This window comes from Prunus avium, chromosome 1 (assembly GCF_965620075.1).
Source record: "Prunus avium chromosome 1, drPruAviu1.hap1.1, whole genome shotgun sequence".
In the NCBI taxonomy this organism is placed as follows: Eukaryota; Viridiplantae; Streptophyta; class Magnoliopsida; order Rosales; family Rosaceae; genus Prunus; species Prunus avium.
In genome coordinates, this window is record NC_142284.1 from 56,616,757 (window position 1) to 56,630,054 (window position 13,298).

The 13,298-nt window shown below is 38.9% G+C and overlaps 3 protein-coding genes and 1 pseudogene across 5 annotated transcripts; all 4 read right to left on the bottom strand.

The window, feature by feature from the left end:
• Positions 1 to 1,412: 1,412 nt before the first annotated feature.
• LOC110759564 ((R)-mandelonitrile beta-glucosyltransferase-like) lies at positions 1,413 to 3,568 on the bottom strand (annotated as a pseudogene). The gene is made up of 2 exons (XR_015834643.1): positions 2,683 to 3,568; positions 1,413 to 2,524 (listed from the first exon to the last, which is right to left on the bottom strand). The product of XR_015834643.1 is annotated as a (R)-mandelonitrile beta-glucosyltransferase-like (transcript).
• A 1,320-nt stretch (positions 3,569 to 4,888) lies between these two features.
• Positions 4,889 to 6,782, bottom strand: LOC110748402 ((R)-mandelonitrile beta-glucosyltransferase-like). The gene is made up of 2 exons (XM_021948386.2): positions 6,171 to 6,782; positions 4,889 to 6,049 (listed from the first exon to the last, which is right to left on the bottom strand). The coding sequence occupies exons 1-2, from the start codon at positions 6,679 to 6,681 to the stop codon at positions 5,109 to 5,111; spliced, it is 1,452 nt and encodes a 483-aa protein (XP_021804078.2). The 5' UTR covers positions 6,682 to 6,782; the 3' UTR covers positions 4,889 to 5,108.
• Positions 6,783 to 8,490: 1,708 nt separating this feature from the next.
• LOC110759565 ((R)-mandelonitrile beta-glucosyltransferase-like) lies at positions 8,491 to 10,254 on the bottom strand. Of its 2 annotated transcripts, none has more exons than XM_088251020.1 (2): positions 9,656 to 10,254; positions 8,491 to 9,492 (listed from the first exon to the last, which is right to left on the bottom strand). In XM_088251020.1, exons 1-2 carry the CDS (start codon positions 10,164 to 10,166, stop codon positions 8,594 to 8,596), a joined length of 1,410 nt encoding a protein of 469 aa, XP_088107146.1. In that variant the 5' UTR covers positions 10,167 to 10,254; the 3' UTR covers positions 8,491 to 8,593. The 2 variants fall into 2 exon arrangements, with proteins under 2 accessions (XP_088107146.1, XP_021817337.2); XM_021961645.2 differs by having other exon boundaries at positions 8,491 to 9,534; positions 9,656 to 10,253.
• Positions 10,255 to 10,331: 77 nt separating this feature from the next.
• Positions 10,332 to 12,265, bottom strand: LOC110759566 (7-deoxyloganetin glucosyltransferase-like). Its single transcript, XM_021961646.2, has 2 exons — positions 11,646 to 12,265; positions 10,332 to 11,503 (listed from the first exon to the last, which is right to left on the bottom strand). The coding sequence occupies exons 1-2, from the start codon at positions 12,154 to 12,156 to the stop codon at positions 10,566 to 10,568; spliced, it is 1,449 nt and encodes a 482-aa protein (XP_021817338.2). The 5' UTR covers positions 12,157 to 12,265; the 3' UTR covers positions 10,332 to 10,565.
• Between the last annotated feature and the right edge of the window lie 1,033 nt (positions 12,266 to 13,298).

Below are 13,298 nucleotides of genomic sequence, written 5' to 3' on the forward strand. Positions count from 1 at the left end.
TAATTTTTAGTTTGACTGAGGATAGGAATAAGATTTTTTAATTTTTAATTTTATTTTTTGGGTGAAAGGAATATTCAAAAATTGGAAATTAAAAATAATACAAAAATACCATTTTACCCCTTCATTTAACATAAAAAGTTAACAAAATTGACGGCAGTGCCATTTGTCCTAACGAAACTAAAGTTGAAGGACTACGGGAACGATTTTGGAAATTGAGAGACTCAAATGCAAATTGGATCTAAGTTTAGAGACTAATAAGTGTGCTTCTCAGTCTAAGGATGTGTGAACTGTGTGAGAGCACATGCCCACGCAGTAAGGCATATGGTACAAAATGTTCAGAAGAAAAAAAAACATACTTGACTGCACCTTTCTACATCTCTTGATAATGTGCCATATTTAATTATTTTCTTACAAACTGTACTTATCATAGTTTGCTGGCCGGTAGTTATCATAATTCCTTTGAAAAGTTATCTAAATATATTTGTAATAAGTTTGAATCTAATATGAGGTGAAATTGAAAAGACGTTGGCACGCAAGATATAAGGGAGAACACATGTCTAGTGTAATTTTATGTAATGAAAAAAATATTTAAATTTGTCATTCTCAGTCTAAATAAATATACATAAACTGGTGTTAAGTAATTTAAAAAGTTATCCGACATTTAGTAATAATTTATTTCAATTATTATGTTGGAAATTGAAATTTGTTGAGGTGAAATGTTCATAAAAAATAAGAATATAACCAAAAATTTATTCACAAATAACTTTAGCACATAGTCCAATTATTGGAGCCAATTGCCTCACCTCTTCTACCCAAAAGTATCAGATCCCCACATAAATATGATTTTATTTATTGCCTTAACCATCAACCAATTTGGGCCCTACAAAAGATGAATGTACATGACCATTTCTTGGAAGTTCCGCATATTCTTATATGGATTTGTTTATATCTTATATTTGTTGAAGGAACAAGAATCAATATTATCATATATGAATTTGTTTATAGAAATTCGCTCCACCAACATATCCTTATATGAATTTTTTGACATTTTATATTTATTGCGTAAAGTGGATCAAGTTTAACATTAAATTTTAAGCCAACATTATGTGTTGACACTAAGTTTATATAGCAACTTTCTTTTGAGGCATTTCTTTACTCTCTGTGGCTCGTCCAAAAAGACAGGCTCAACGAGATTGCATCGCAAAAAAGTTTTCTTTCTTTGTCTTGTTACGTGACTTGACTACAAGAACTCTTTCCCTTTATGTAAAAAAAAGAAGGAAACAAACAAGAGAAAGCATCTCGTATTTCACTTCACATTCACGCTCTACGTATCAATATAGACGTCGAAATACTATAGTAATGATGCCATATATATAATTGGATATTAGGATAGCCCAAAAACGTTGGGACTATTTAGCAAACCATTTGGTTCCAATAGAATTTTTGTTTATTAATTTTCATGTACCCAACAAAAAATAAGAGCAAATTACAAACAAAAACATCAAGGAACCCAACACCCAAGCGTTGTTCTTTATCAAAGAGCTACCTAGGACAAAAAAAATTAACACAATTGCTCCATTCTAATTTCTGGGAGATAGAAGCACCCTGTTAACCATTTGATCCAAATCCAGAAAGGATGATCCATTGGAACCAGTAGTAGCCTCCTTTGCCAACTTCCTCCATTCCAAGGCTTTCTTCCTCAATTTTTTGCCCTCCTCTCCTTCCATCAACTTTCTCACAAGCCCCTCTATGTAATATCTTTTAACATCACCCTCTATCTCCAACCCTATGCCCCATTCACTGCAACAATACCTACAATTGGTTTGTTGGTCAGCATTGAAAGGCCAACAGATCATGGGCACTCCACCACCTACACTTTCAATAGTAGAGTTCCATCCACTGTGTGTCAAGAACCCTCCGATAGCCGGGTGGCTCAGGACTTGTTCTTGAGGGCACCAACTTGCCAATAGACCCCTTTCCTTGGTCTCTTCCACAAACTCTGGTGCAATCACAACTGATTTCCCCTCACCAACAAGATCAGGCCTAATGACCCAAAAAAAGGCCTTGTTGCTATTTGCAAGGCCCCAAGCAAACTCACTTAGCTGCTCAGATGTCATGACTGTGCTGCTTCCAAAATTGACATAAACCACAGAATTGGGTTCTTTAGAGTCAAGCCATTGAAGACACTCTGTTTCCTCTGTCCACAGGTTTGATCCAATGGACTTCAATTCGTTATCTGCTGGGATATGATCAAGTTGTAGATAGAGGGGTCCAATGCAGTAAATAGGTGGTAGCAAAGTCGAAAGTGCATCTAAAACTTCATGCTCTAAGGCATCAAACGTGTTCAAAATGATGGCAGAAGCTCTTTTAGCTCGTTCTGTATCAACCATAATTAAATCCAGAATCGGGTCATTTGGGTCTGTTGTTCTAATGAAGCTTGGGATGTCCTTCAATCGGATACTTTTCATTCCAGGTATCCAATGTATCACAGTATCTAAATACCCATTTGCCAAGTAACTGGCATCTGCAAATCAAATTAAAGAAGAAAAAAAAAACTAGTTAGTTAATTGATAAAATTCTATGTGAAACATCAAGTACAAGTTTTTCTTTTTCAAAACTAAGAACAGAAACAATTAAGCAGTTGGGTTTTTATCTGCATAATCATTTTTTATTAATTGTTACCTTTAAGAGGAACTAAACCCTTTTGAATGAGAGGTCCATACTGAATGTAGCCCATGAAGGCACAAGCACTGGTTGTGCAGAAAATAACACCCGGAATTCCGAGTTCTTGGGCTGCATCGAGACTGAAGTTCATGATGCCATCAGAAACTACACAAGTAACCGGAGGCGAATTTGGCGAAGAGTTGAGCTTCGAAAGAAGGCCTCTGAAGGGTTGTACGCAGTGTTTCCTAATGGATTGGCAGAGGGACGGCATAGCGCAACATTAGCATCAGCTGGAGGCAGGCCATCGGGGATTGTTTCGAAACGAAAAGTGGGGAGGTCATTGAGAGAGTTGGGGCCTTGGGATTTAAGTAGGCGTTTGTGGATGAACTCAGTGTTGACAAAGGTTATATGGAAGCCTTTGAAGTGGAGGAGTTTGGCTAGTTTTAGCATTGGGTTTATGTGGCCTTGAGCTGGGAATGGCATGCATACTGCATTTGGCTTCTCTGAGGTCAAGGCATTGAAAGCCATTAACAGATTTGCCTACTTAGGCCAACAGAGCAAATTTATGATGACTAGAAAAGATAAAATTGAGTTCGAGCAGTGGGGGAGAGTGAGAGAAATGGATTATGGCTACAATAGGTTAAGAGTTTGATTCCACTCAAGGAAAAGAAAAAAAATTATTGTATCATGATTGGCTCATGTGGTGCCCTTTGAGAAAGTAGCGGTGAGTGGATTGGAAGATACTTGCTATGTTGGGATAGGGACAGGTTATTGATGCTGAAATATGAACACTATTCTTCGACCTGCAACTTTTTTTTTTAGTCCAGAAACAAACATTACAAAGAAGATATTCGATTGGATCTTTACACCATATAAAATCACAATGTCAACTATGTAAAATATCTATTGGAGAATTTCCAAACCAAACATACATAACTGAAAAAGCATGACCGTATTTATCTAGAATATCTGCCACTTGATTAGATTCCCGATAAGCATGTTGTATAGGAACTTGATTAAAACCTTTAAGCAACTGCCAAATATCTTGAAAATTTTAATTTAATTAATTGTCGAAGAGTTATGGTATAAACGAATTTTGAAATTGGGAAAATTTTTGTGTCACTCTCATATTAAAAAATTATTTGCCGGCGAAAATATAATTTATCCCTATAAAATTACCACTATTTGACCAACTATTTACATAAGCTACCATTTTCATTTCAAAGCCTTCCCTCCTTTCTTCTGCCGTTAGTAATCCGGAACACTGTTAAACATCCCGAAAGATTTCATCCGAAAGAAAAGAAATTAGAAACCGAAACATATTAAAGAGGCTGTAGGTACATAACCTTACCAATTGGCATCTACTTGTTTTAATTCTGTCAGAAATGGAGTTTTCTTCTGAAGCAGACATTGCAGACTGGGAGTAGAATTGCTTAGACTGCGCTGAACAAGGTTAAAAGTTTTTCTGTTGGTAATTACTTTGGTGTAAAATGTATTTTTGATAGTGTTAATCTTCACGCTAGGTAGCTTTAAGGGTTGGCTGTTTACGTTTGCACGTGAATTGTTCGTTAAAATGCCTGTATGGGATTCGCCTTTATTTATTTTTATCAATTGGTGCCTCTGTTTTCATGTCTCTTTCACTTGCATGAAGCAGTTTGGCTATTTGCAGCATTGGCGCTCTCTCTCTCTCTCTCTCTCTCTCTCTCTCTCTCTCTCTCTTGGGTGCAATGCAAGTTTGTCAGTATATAATTTTGCCATAATCTTGGGACGGCAGTCGAGAGTATATACTATACTTGGGGTCTGGCATGCACTAAAGTTTCTTTGTTTGTTTATTTGTTTTGACAGTATGTATTCTCGATGAAGAGTTTTGAGGATTGTTTATTTGTTTGCACGTTCTCGTTCCTTTTAAAATTTTTAATAAAATATTTGTATATTTATATTATCAAAAGAACTCATTTGATCAATCGATGTAGAGAGAGAGAGGGTAAGAGGGGGGGCAGTGAACCTTGGATGGGATAGGGGAGTTTCTCTCCCTCTCTGGTAACCAAATGACCTTGTTACTCTGATCTCTGGTATATTAACCCAGGAATGCACATTTATGAAGTTCAATGCAGGAATTTAGGCGGGCTAGTGTAAGTGAGTTAGAATAACATGGTTGTCAAGCTCTTTAGGTATTTTAGGTATAGTAACAGAGGGCTTTTGTTATCACACATGACCCATCAATCATTTCCCGATCAACAACGTGGCCATGAAACTTTCATATCGTGCATCAATGTGGTAACCGATGTCAATTACATTTGCCGTAGACTTCATTTTACATTGGACCGATCTTATGTAGACCTGAAAAATGGTTTTGTGATAGAAGTATTATTAAGCTCAATAGGTATACTTGTTGGACAAATACAAAGCAACAACTAGATAGATTTTGAATCAATTCTAAATTTCTAATTCCTCGGAGATAGAAGCACCTGGTTAACCACTTTGTCCAAACCCACAAAAGATAACCCATTTGGACCAGTGGTGGCCTCCTTTGCCAACTTCTTCCATTCCAATGCTTTCTTCCTCATCTCTTTGCCCTCCTCTCCCTCCATTAACTTTCTCACAAGGCCCTCTACGTAATTTCTTTCAACATCACCTTCTATCTCCATACCTATGCCCCACTCTTTACAACAGAACCTACAATTGGCATGTTGCTCTGCAAAGAAGGGCCAACAGATCATGGGCACTCCACCACACAAACTCTCAAGGGTAGAGTTCCAACCACTGTGTGTCAAGAACCCTCCTACGGCTGGGTGGCTCAGAACTTGTTCTTGAGGGCACCAACTTGCCAATAGACCCCTTTTTTTGGTCTCTTCCATAAACTCTGGTGTAACCACAGCTGCTTCCCCACCAACAAGGTCAGGCCTGATCACCCAAAGAAAGGTCTGGTTGCTGTTTGCAAGTCCCCAAGCAAACTCAATTAGCTGCTCAGCTGTCATGACTGTGATGCTTCCAAAGTTGACATAAACCACAGAGTTAGGTTCTTTAGAGTCAAGCCATTCAAGACACTCTCGTTCTTCTGTCCATAGGTTTGATCCAATGGACTTCAATTTGTCATCTGCTGGGATCTGATTAAGTTGTAGATGTAGGGGTCCAACGGAATAAACAGGTGGTAGCAAAGTCGAAAGTCCATCTAAAACTTCATGATCTAATGCATCAAACGTGTTCAAAATGATGGCAGAAGCTCTTTTAGCTCGTGCTATCTCTACTAATAGATAATCCAGCATGAAGTCATTTGGGTCTGTGGTTCTGATGAAACTTGGGATGTCCCTCAATCGGATACCTCTCATGCCTGGTATCCAATCTATCTCAGTATCCAAATACCCATTTGTCAAATAGCTAGGATCTGCAAATCAAATTAAGAAATTGTACCAGTGAGTTAACATTCTAGTTAAATATGTAACATTTTTAGTACAAAGTCAGTGTTCCCAAATGACTACTCAGAAATTTGAAGTATGTGTATGTACCTTTAAGAGGCATTAAGCCTTTTTCAATGAGAGGGCCATACTGTAGGTAGCACATCAAGCCACAAGCACTTAGTGTCTCAAAAATAACTTCCGGAATGCCCAATTCTTGGGCTGCATCAAGAGTGAAGGTCATGCCACCATCAGAAACTATACAAGTAACTGGCGGGGAATCAGGCAAAGAATTGAGCTTTGACAAAAGGTCTCTGAAGGGTGCTAAGCAATTTTTACTAGTGGAAAGGCATAGAGCGGTTATGTCTTGGGTGGCATTGGCATCTGTTGGAGGGAGGCCATCGGGAATGGTTTCAAACCTAAAGGATGGGACGCCATCAAGAGATTTGGGACCTCGGGATTTAAGCAGGCGTCTGTGATTGAACTCTGTGTGCACAAAGGTAATGTGAAAGCCCTTGTAATGGAGGAGTTTGGCTAATTGAAGCATTGGTGTTATGTGACCTTGAGCTGGGTATGGTATGCAAACTGCATGTGGCTTCTCTGTCAAACCAATAGAACCCATTCTCACAAATAAATTTGGACAAAACTAATGAAAATGGGATATGGTTGTGGAGAAGAGAAGCCTGTTGCAGTACCAGTTTTATAGGAAAGAGAGAAAAGGGATCAATCACTTAGTAAACTTTCAAGTCCAATAAGTCACAGTCCATGACGAGGTTTTATAATGTTTTGGACGGCAGTCAATAATATTCGATTTTGTATTCTTGCCCGTACTCTGTTTGGCATGCAATCATTTATGTTTGTTTATTTGTTTTGATTTGATAATTATGTGTTCTATATTGAAGAGTTTTGGGGTTTGTTTTTGTTTTTTTTTTACACCTTTTCTTTTGGTATGCAACAAGTCTCGGAGTATAAACAGAAAACACCAATCACTGAGTTTCTCCTAAGAATGCAAGGTATGTTGTATGTCAACATGTTTCGAATTTGGGTTTAACTAGGCCAAATACAAAGCAGCAACCAGGTAGAATTTTGATCAATTCTAATTTCTGTATGCGTGCATGGCCTTATGCTGAACCAAATAAACAGCCAATCCACTCTCCTTTCTATGATCGACTTGGCACTCGTAGGACCGTTCGTTCACCCCTTGAAGAAAAAGAGTAGCTGTAATTTGGTCCATCTGATCTGAGAACGTAAGATTAAAAAAATGGCAGCAAAATCTTGGAGAGCAGATTGAGTTTTCAAGACTCAAAGACTCGCAATAATCACAGAATCACAACAATGGTGTTCATCACATCCCCCAACTAAGCTGATCTTACCTATAGAATTACCACTATTTTACCAACTATTTACACAAGCTGCCATTTTCATTTCAAAAAACCCTTCCCTCCTTTTTGTGCCGTTAGTAATCCGGAACACTGTTATCAGCTAAACATCCCGAAAGATTTCATCCGAAATAAAAGAAATTAGAAATTTAAACATATTAAAGAGTCTGTAGCCTGTAGGTACAGACAACCCTACCAAATGGCATCAATTTGCTTCATTTCTATCCGAAATGGAGTTTTCCTGGGAAGCAGACATTGCACACTCGGAGGACCATTGCTAGCCTGCGCTGAGTCTCTTTAAGGTTAAACGCTTCTTTTTGTGTTGGTAATTACTTTGGTGTGAAGTGTATTTTTTATAATGTTGATCTTCAAGCTAGGTAGATTAAAAATTGGCTGTTTATGTTTGCACGTGAATCGTTCGTTAAAATGCCTCTATGGGATTTGCCTTTAATTTTTCTGAATGCGGTACCTCTGTTTTCATGTCTTTCACTTGCATGAAGCTTGTTTTTTATCTTATCTTAGGCTCTCTCTCTCCTATGCTGTTCATGGGTGCAATGCAGGTCTGTCAGTATATAATTTTGCCATAATCTTGGGACGGCAGTACAGAGTATATACTATTTTTTTACTCTTTCTCATACTCTGGTCTGGCATGCAAAATGTTTGTTTGTTTGTTTATTTGTTTTGATTGTATTTCTTCTCAATGAAGACTTTTGAGGTTTGTTTATTTGATTGCACGTTCGCTCCCTATGATGTTTTTAAATAATATATTTGTATATTTATATGAGAGAGAGAGAGAGAGAGAGAGAGAGAGAGAGGAGAAGGAGGGGGGGTGTAAAAAGAAGATAATCTTGGTGTATTAACCTAAGAATGCACAGTAAGGAAGTCCAATGCAGGAATTTAGGCAGACTAGCGTAAGATGGTTATGTCAAGCTCTTTAGTTATGTTAGATGGCCATGAAACTTTGGTATCGTGCATCAATGTGGTAACCGATGCCACTTACGTTTGCCCTGGACTTCATTTTACATTGGACCGATGTTAAGTAAATGCATACCTGAAAAATGAATTCGTGATACAAGCATTATTAAGCTTAATAGGTAAACTTCTTGGACAAATACAAAGTAAAAACAAGATAGATTTTGAATCAATTCTAAATTTCTAATTCCTCGGAGATAGAAGCATCTGGTTAACCAATTTGTCCAAACCCACAAAAGATAACCCATTTGGACCAGTGGTGGCCTCCATTGCCAACTTCTTCCATTCCAAGGCTTTCTTCCTCATCTCTTTGCCCTCCTCTCCCTCCATTAACTTTCTCACAAGCCCCTCTACGTAGTTTCTTTTAACATCACCCTCTATCTCCATGCCTATGCCCCACTCTTTGCAACAGAACCTACAATTGGTTTGTTGCTCGGCAAAGAAGGGCCAACATATCATGGGCACTCCACCACACAAACTCTCAAGGGTAGAGTTCCAACCACCGTGTGTCAAGAACCCTCCTACAGCTGGGTGGCTCAGAACTTGTTCTTGAGGGCACCAACTTGCCAATAGACCCCTTTCTTTGGTCTCTTGCATAAACTCTGGTGGAACCACAGCTGCTTCCCCACCAACAAGGTCAGGCCTGATCACCCAAAAAAAGGTCTGGTTGCTGTTTGCAAGTCCCCAAGCAAACTCAATCAGCTGCTCAGCTGTCATGACTGTGATGCTTCCAAAGTTGACATAAACCACAGAGTTAGGTTCTTTAGAGTCAAGCCATTCAAGACACTCTGGTTCTTCTGTCCATAGGTTTGATCCAATGGACTTCAACTCGTTATCTGCTGGGATCTGATTAAGCTGTAGATGTAGGGGTCCAACAGAATAAACAGGTGGTAGCAAAGTCAATAGTCCATCTAAAACTTCATGCTCTAATGCATCAAACGTGTTCAAAATTATGGCAGAAGCTCTTTTAGCTCGTGCCATCTCAACCAATACAAAATCCAGCATGAAGTCATTTGGGTCTGTGGTTCTGATGAAACTTGGGATGTCCCTCAATCTGATACCTCTCATGCCTGGTATCCAATCTATCTCAGTATCCAAATACCCATTTGTCATATAGCTAGCATCTGCAAATCAAATTAAGTAATAGTACCGGTGAGTTAAAATTCTAGTTAAATATGTAACAGTTTTAGTACAAAGTCAGTGTTCCCAAATGACCACTCAGGAATTTGAAGTCGGTGTATGTACCTTTAAGAGGTATTAAGCCCCTTTCGATGAGAGGGCGACACTGAACGAAGCACATCAAGCCACAAGCACTTAGAGTCTGGAAAATAACTTCCGGAATGCCCAATTCTTGGGCTGCATCAAGAGTGAAGGTCATGCCACCATCAGAAACTATACAAGAAACTGGAGGGGAATCGGGCAAAGAATTGAGTTTTGACAAAAGGTCTCTGAAGGGTGCTAAGCAATTTTTCCTAGTGGAAACGCATAGAGCGGTTACGTCTTGGGTGGCATTGGTATCTGTTGGAGGGAGGCCATCGGGAATGGTTTCGAACCTAAAGGATGGGAGGCCATCAAGAGAGTTGGGACCTCGGGATTTAAGAAGGCGTCTGTGGTTGAATTCGGTGTTCACAAAGGTTATGTGAAAGCCCTTGTAGTGGAGGAGTTTGGTTAATTGCAGCATTGGGGTTATGTGACCTTGAGCTGGGTATGGTATGCAAACTGCATGTGGCTTCTTTGTCAAACCAATAGAACCCATTCTCGTTCTCGCAAAAAAATTTGGAGAAAGCTAACGAAAATGGGATATGGTTGTGGAGAAGATAAGGCTTTTGAAGATATGGTTTTATAGAGGATAATGCTCTGCAATGTGTGGTGATCTTTGGAACGGCAGTCAATAATAGCTTCGATTTTGTATTATTTGATTTGAGTTGATAATTCTGTGTTCTATATTGTCTATGTAATATACATTTATATATGTATTATTAAACTCATTTGATGTAGAATCATTACAACAAAATACACTCTTCAAAGTTGACTTATCCACGTCTACAAAACATAAAACACCGATCACTGAGTCGCACAAAATAGTTGTGTCCATGTTTTGGTTTAACATTTTGGCCAAACACAAAGTAGCAACTAGGTAGAATTTTGATCAATTCTACTTTCTTGGAGATAGAAGCACCTGGTTAATCATTTTGTCCAAAGCCGCAAATGATGAGCCATTAGGGCTGGTGGCCTCCTTTGCCAACTTCTTCCATTCCAGAGCTTTCTTCCTCATATCTTTGCCCTCCTCTCCCTCCATTAACTTTCTCACAAGCTCCTCTACGTAGTTTCTTTTAACATCACTCTCAATCTCCATGCCAATGCCCCGCTCTTTCTCACTGTACCTACAATTGGTTTGTTGCTCTGCGAAGAAGGGCCAACAGACCATGGGCACTCCAGCACACACACTTTCAATGGTAGAATTCCAACCACTGTGAGTCAAGAACCCTCCTACAGCCGGATGGCTCAGGACTTGTTCTTGAGGGCACCAATGTGCCAATAGGCTCCTTTCTTTGGTCTCTTCCACAAACTCTGGTGGAACCACAGCTGAATCCCCACCAACAAGATCAGGCCTAATCACCCAAAAGAAGGTATGATTGCTGTTCGCAAGTCCCCAAGCAAACTCAATTAGCTGCTCTGCTGTCATCACTGTGATGCTTCCGAAGTTGACATAAACCACAGAATTAGGTTCTTTAGAGTCAAGCCATTCTAGACACTCTGGTTCCTCTGTCCATAGGTTTGATCTTATCTCCTTCAACTCGCTATCTGCCGGGATCTGGTTAATCTGTAGATGTAGGGGTCCAATGGAGTAAATAGGTGGTAGCAAAGTTGAAAGTGCATAGAAAGCTTCATGTTCTAAGTCATGGAAGGTGTTCAAGACGACAGCAGAAGCTTTTCGAGTTCGCTCTGTTTCATGCACCACAAAATCCAGCATGAGATCATCTCGGTCTGTGGTTCTAATGAAGCTGGGGATGTCCTTTAGTCGGATGCCTCTCATGCCTGGTATCCAATCTATCTGCGTCTCCAAATAGCCGTTTGTCAAATAACTAGCATCTGTGAATCAAACAAAGAAATAGTGCGTTATTATTCTATTAAGCAACATGGTTAGGTTAAGATATTCATATACAAAACTAAATATAAAATATAAATCAGTCAAGATATGTTCATGAAAAAGTCAGAGGAGTGAGATTAATACCTTTGAGAGGAGTGAGACCCTTTTCAATGAGGCGGTGGTAGTGTACATAGGCCAAGAAGCCGCAAGCACTTGTTGTCCAGAAAAGCACTTCTGGGATGCCGAGTTCGTGGGCTGCATCAAGAGTGAAGCTCATGACACCATCAGAAACTACACAACTTACAGGAGGGCAACCAGTCGAAGAGTTCAGCTTAGACAAAAGGTCTCTGAAGTAAGGCAAGCTGTGTTTCCTAGTGGATTCACATAAGGATGGTATATCTTGGGTGGCATTGGCATCAATCGGTGGCAGGCCGTCGGGAATTGTGTCGAATCGAAAGGAGGGAAGGCCATCGAGAGAGTTGGGACCTCTGGATTTAAGGAGGCGTTTGTGGTTGAACTCTGTGTTCACAAAGGTTATATGAAAACCTTTGTAGTGGAGGAGTTTTGCTAGTTTCAGCATTGGGTTAATGTGGCCTTGAGCTGGGAATGGTATGCAAACTGCATGTGGCTTCTCTATCAAACCATTTGAACCCATTCTTTCTTCTCTCTAAAATAAAACACAAGTTTAACCAAAAGCTGAGGAAGATGGTGGTATATGCAGTTGGGGAAGAGAAGTATTTTACCGTACCAGATTTATAGGATCAAATTCCATAAGCTCAGAAAACCTTTTTTATTTTTTTTAAAGACAAATAAATGCGACAAAGGAAGCACAGTACATGGCGGTTCATACAAAAATTTCAGTCCTATCCAAATGTCAATAATGGCTGTGGAGGTTGACAATTTGTTCATACGTGTTCAAACCCACAGGGTCATGGGGTGCACAGCAAGTCTGTCTCCATATTGAGATATAGTATAATATGATGTGCCATAGTCGACGGGGCGGCTGGCGAGATTATATAAGATTTTGTATTCTTTCCCAATACAGATGTAGTCTGGCAGTGTATTGATTCATTTTGTTTGTTTGTTTGTTGATTTTTGGTTTTGATCTTCTCGATTTTATATTGAGATTGGATCACTCTCCACCCACACAGGAGGCGGCGACTGCGATTGCACGTTTCGGTTCCTATTTTTAAATACTTTTTAATAATAGAAAGAAAAAGAAAAATTACACAAGCGATTTCGTATAGGAAGAAGTCGAAGTTAAGACCTCTGTCAAATCACATTATGTTGAACTTGAAAGATCAAGGGCAAGATAGTACAACTAAAAAATTCCATTTGTCAACCTAGAACAATAAAATGTCTAATTTACCCATCATTTTCACTCTTATTCACCTTTTTGTTTTTTTGTTGTTGTTGTTCCAGCAAATCATTTCGGGAAATGCTAGCAATCTTCTCTCTAATCTAATCTTATCTTTTGGACATTCTCCCTTTTCCTCATGCCATGTGTCACTTTCTTTATACTAAAATAATATCATTATTGCATAGCTTTTGTTTTAAATATATTGACTTTCATATTACATTTAATTTATCTAAAAAATTTACAAATGGGAAAAATAAAAATAGAAATTATTAAAATAATATTTTGTTTTACCCACCAGCCCCAGTCCATCTCTCAAAATATGTTGCTTCTCTTGCCAGCCATACCACATGCCTCGTTTGTGATGGCTTTTTTTCGCCAAAAATATGCTTCACTTTAAAGTTAAGCAGTTTAAGATGTTTGGTAAAAATAAAATATCC

Excerpts from the sequence above, each read along its gene's own strand:
- LOC110748402 (XM_021948386.2), bottom strand. The coding sequence starts at position 6,681 with ATGGGTTCTATTGGTTTGACAGAGAAGCCACATGCAGTTTGCATACCA. Across the intron at positions 6,050-6,170 it reads AGGCTTAATGCCTCTTAAAG|ATCCTAGCTATTTGACAAAT; the intron begins GTACATACACAT and ends TTTGATTTGCAG.
- LOC110759565 (XM_021961645.2), bottom strand. The coding sequence starts at position 10,166 with ATGGGTTCTATTGGTTTGACAAAGAAGCCACATGCAGTTTGCATACCA. Across the intron at positions 9,535-9,655 it reads GGGCTTAATACCTCTTAAAG|ATGCTAGCTATATGACAAAT; the intron begins GTACATACACCG and ends TTTGATTTGCAG.
- LOC110759566 (XM_021961646.2), bottom strand. The coding sequence starts at position 12,156 with ATGGGTTCAAATGGTTTGATAGAGAAGCCACATGCAGTTTGCATACCA. Across the intron at positions 11,504-11,645 it reads GGGTCTCACTCCTCTCAAAG|ATGCTAGTTATTTGACAAAC; the intron begins GTATTAATCTCA and ends TTTGATTCACAG.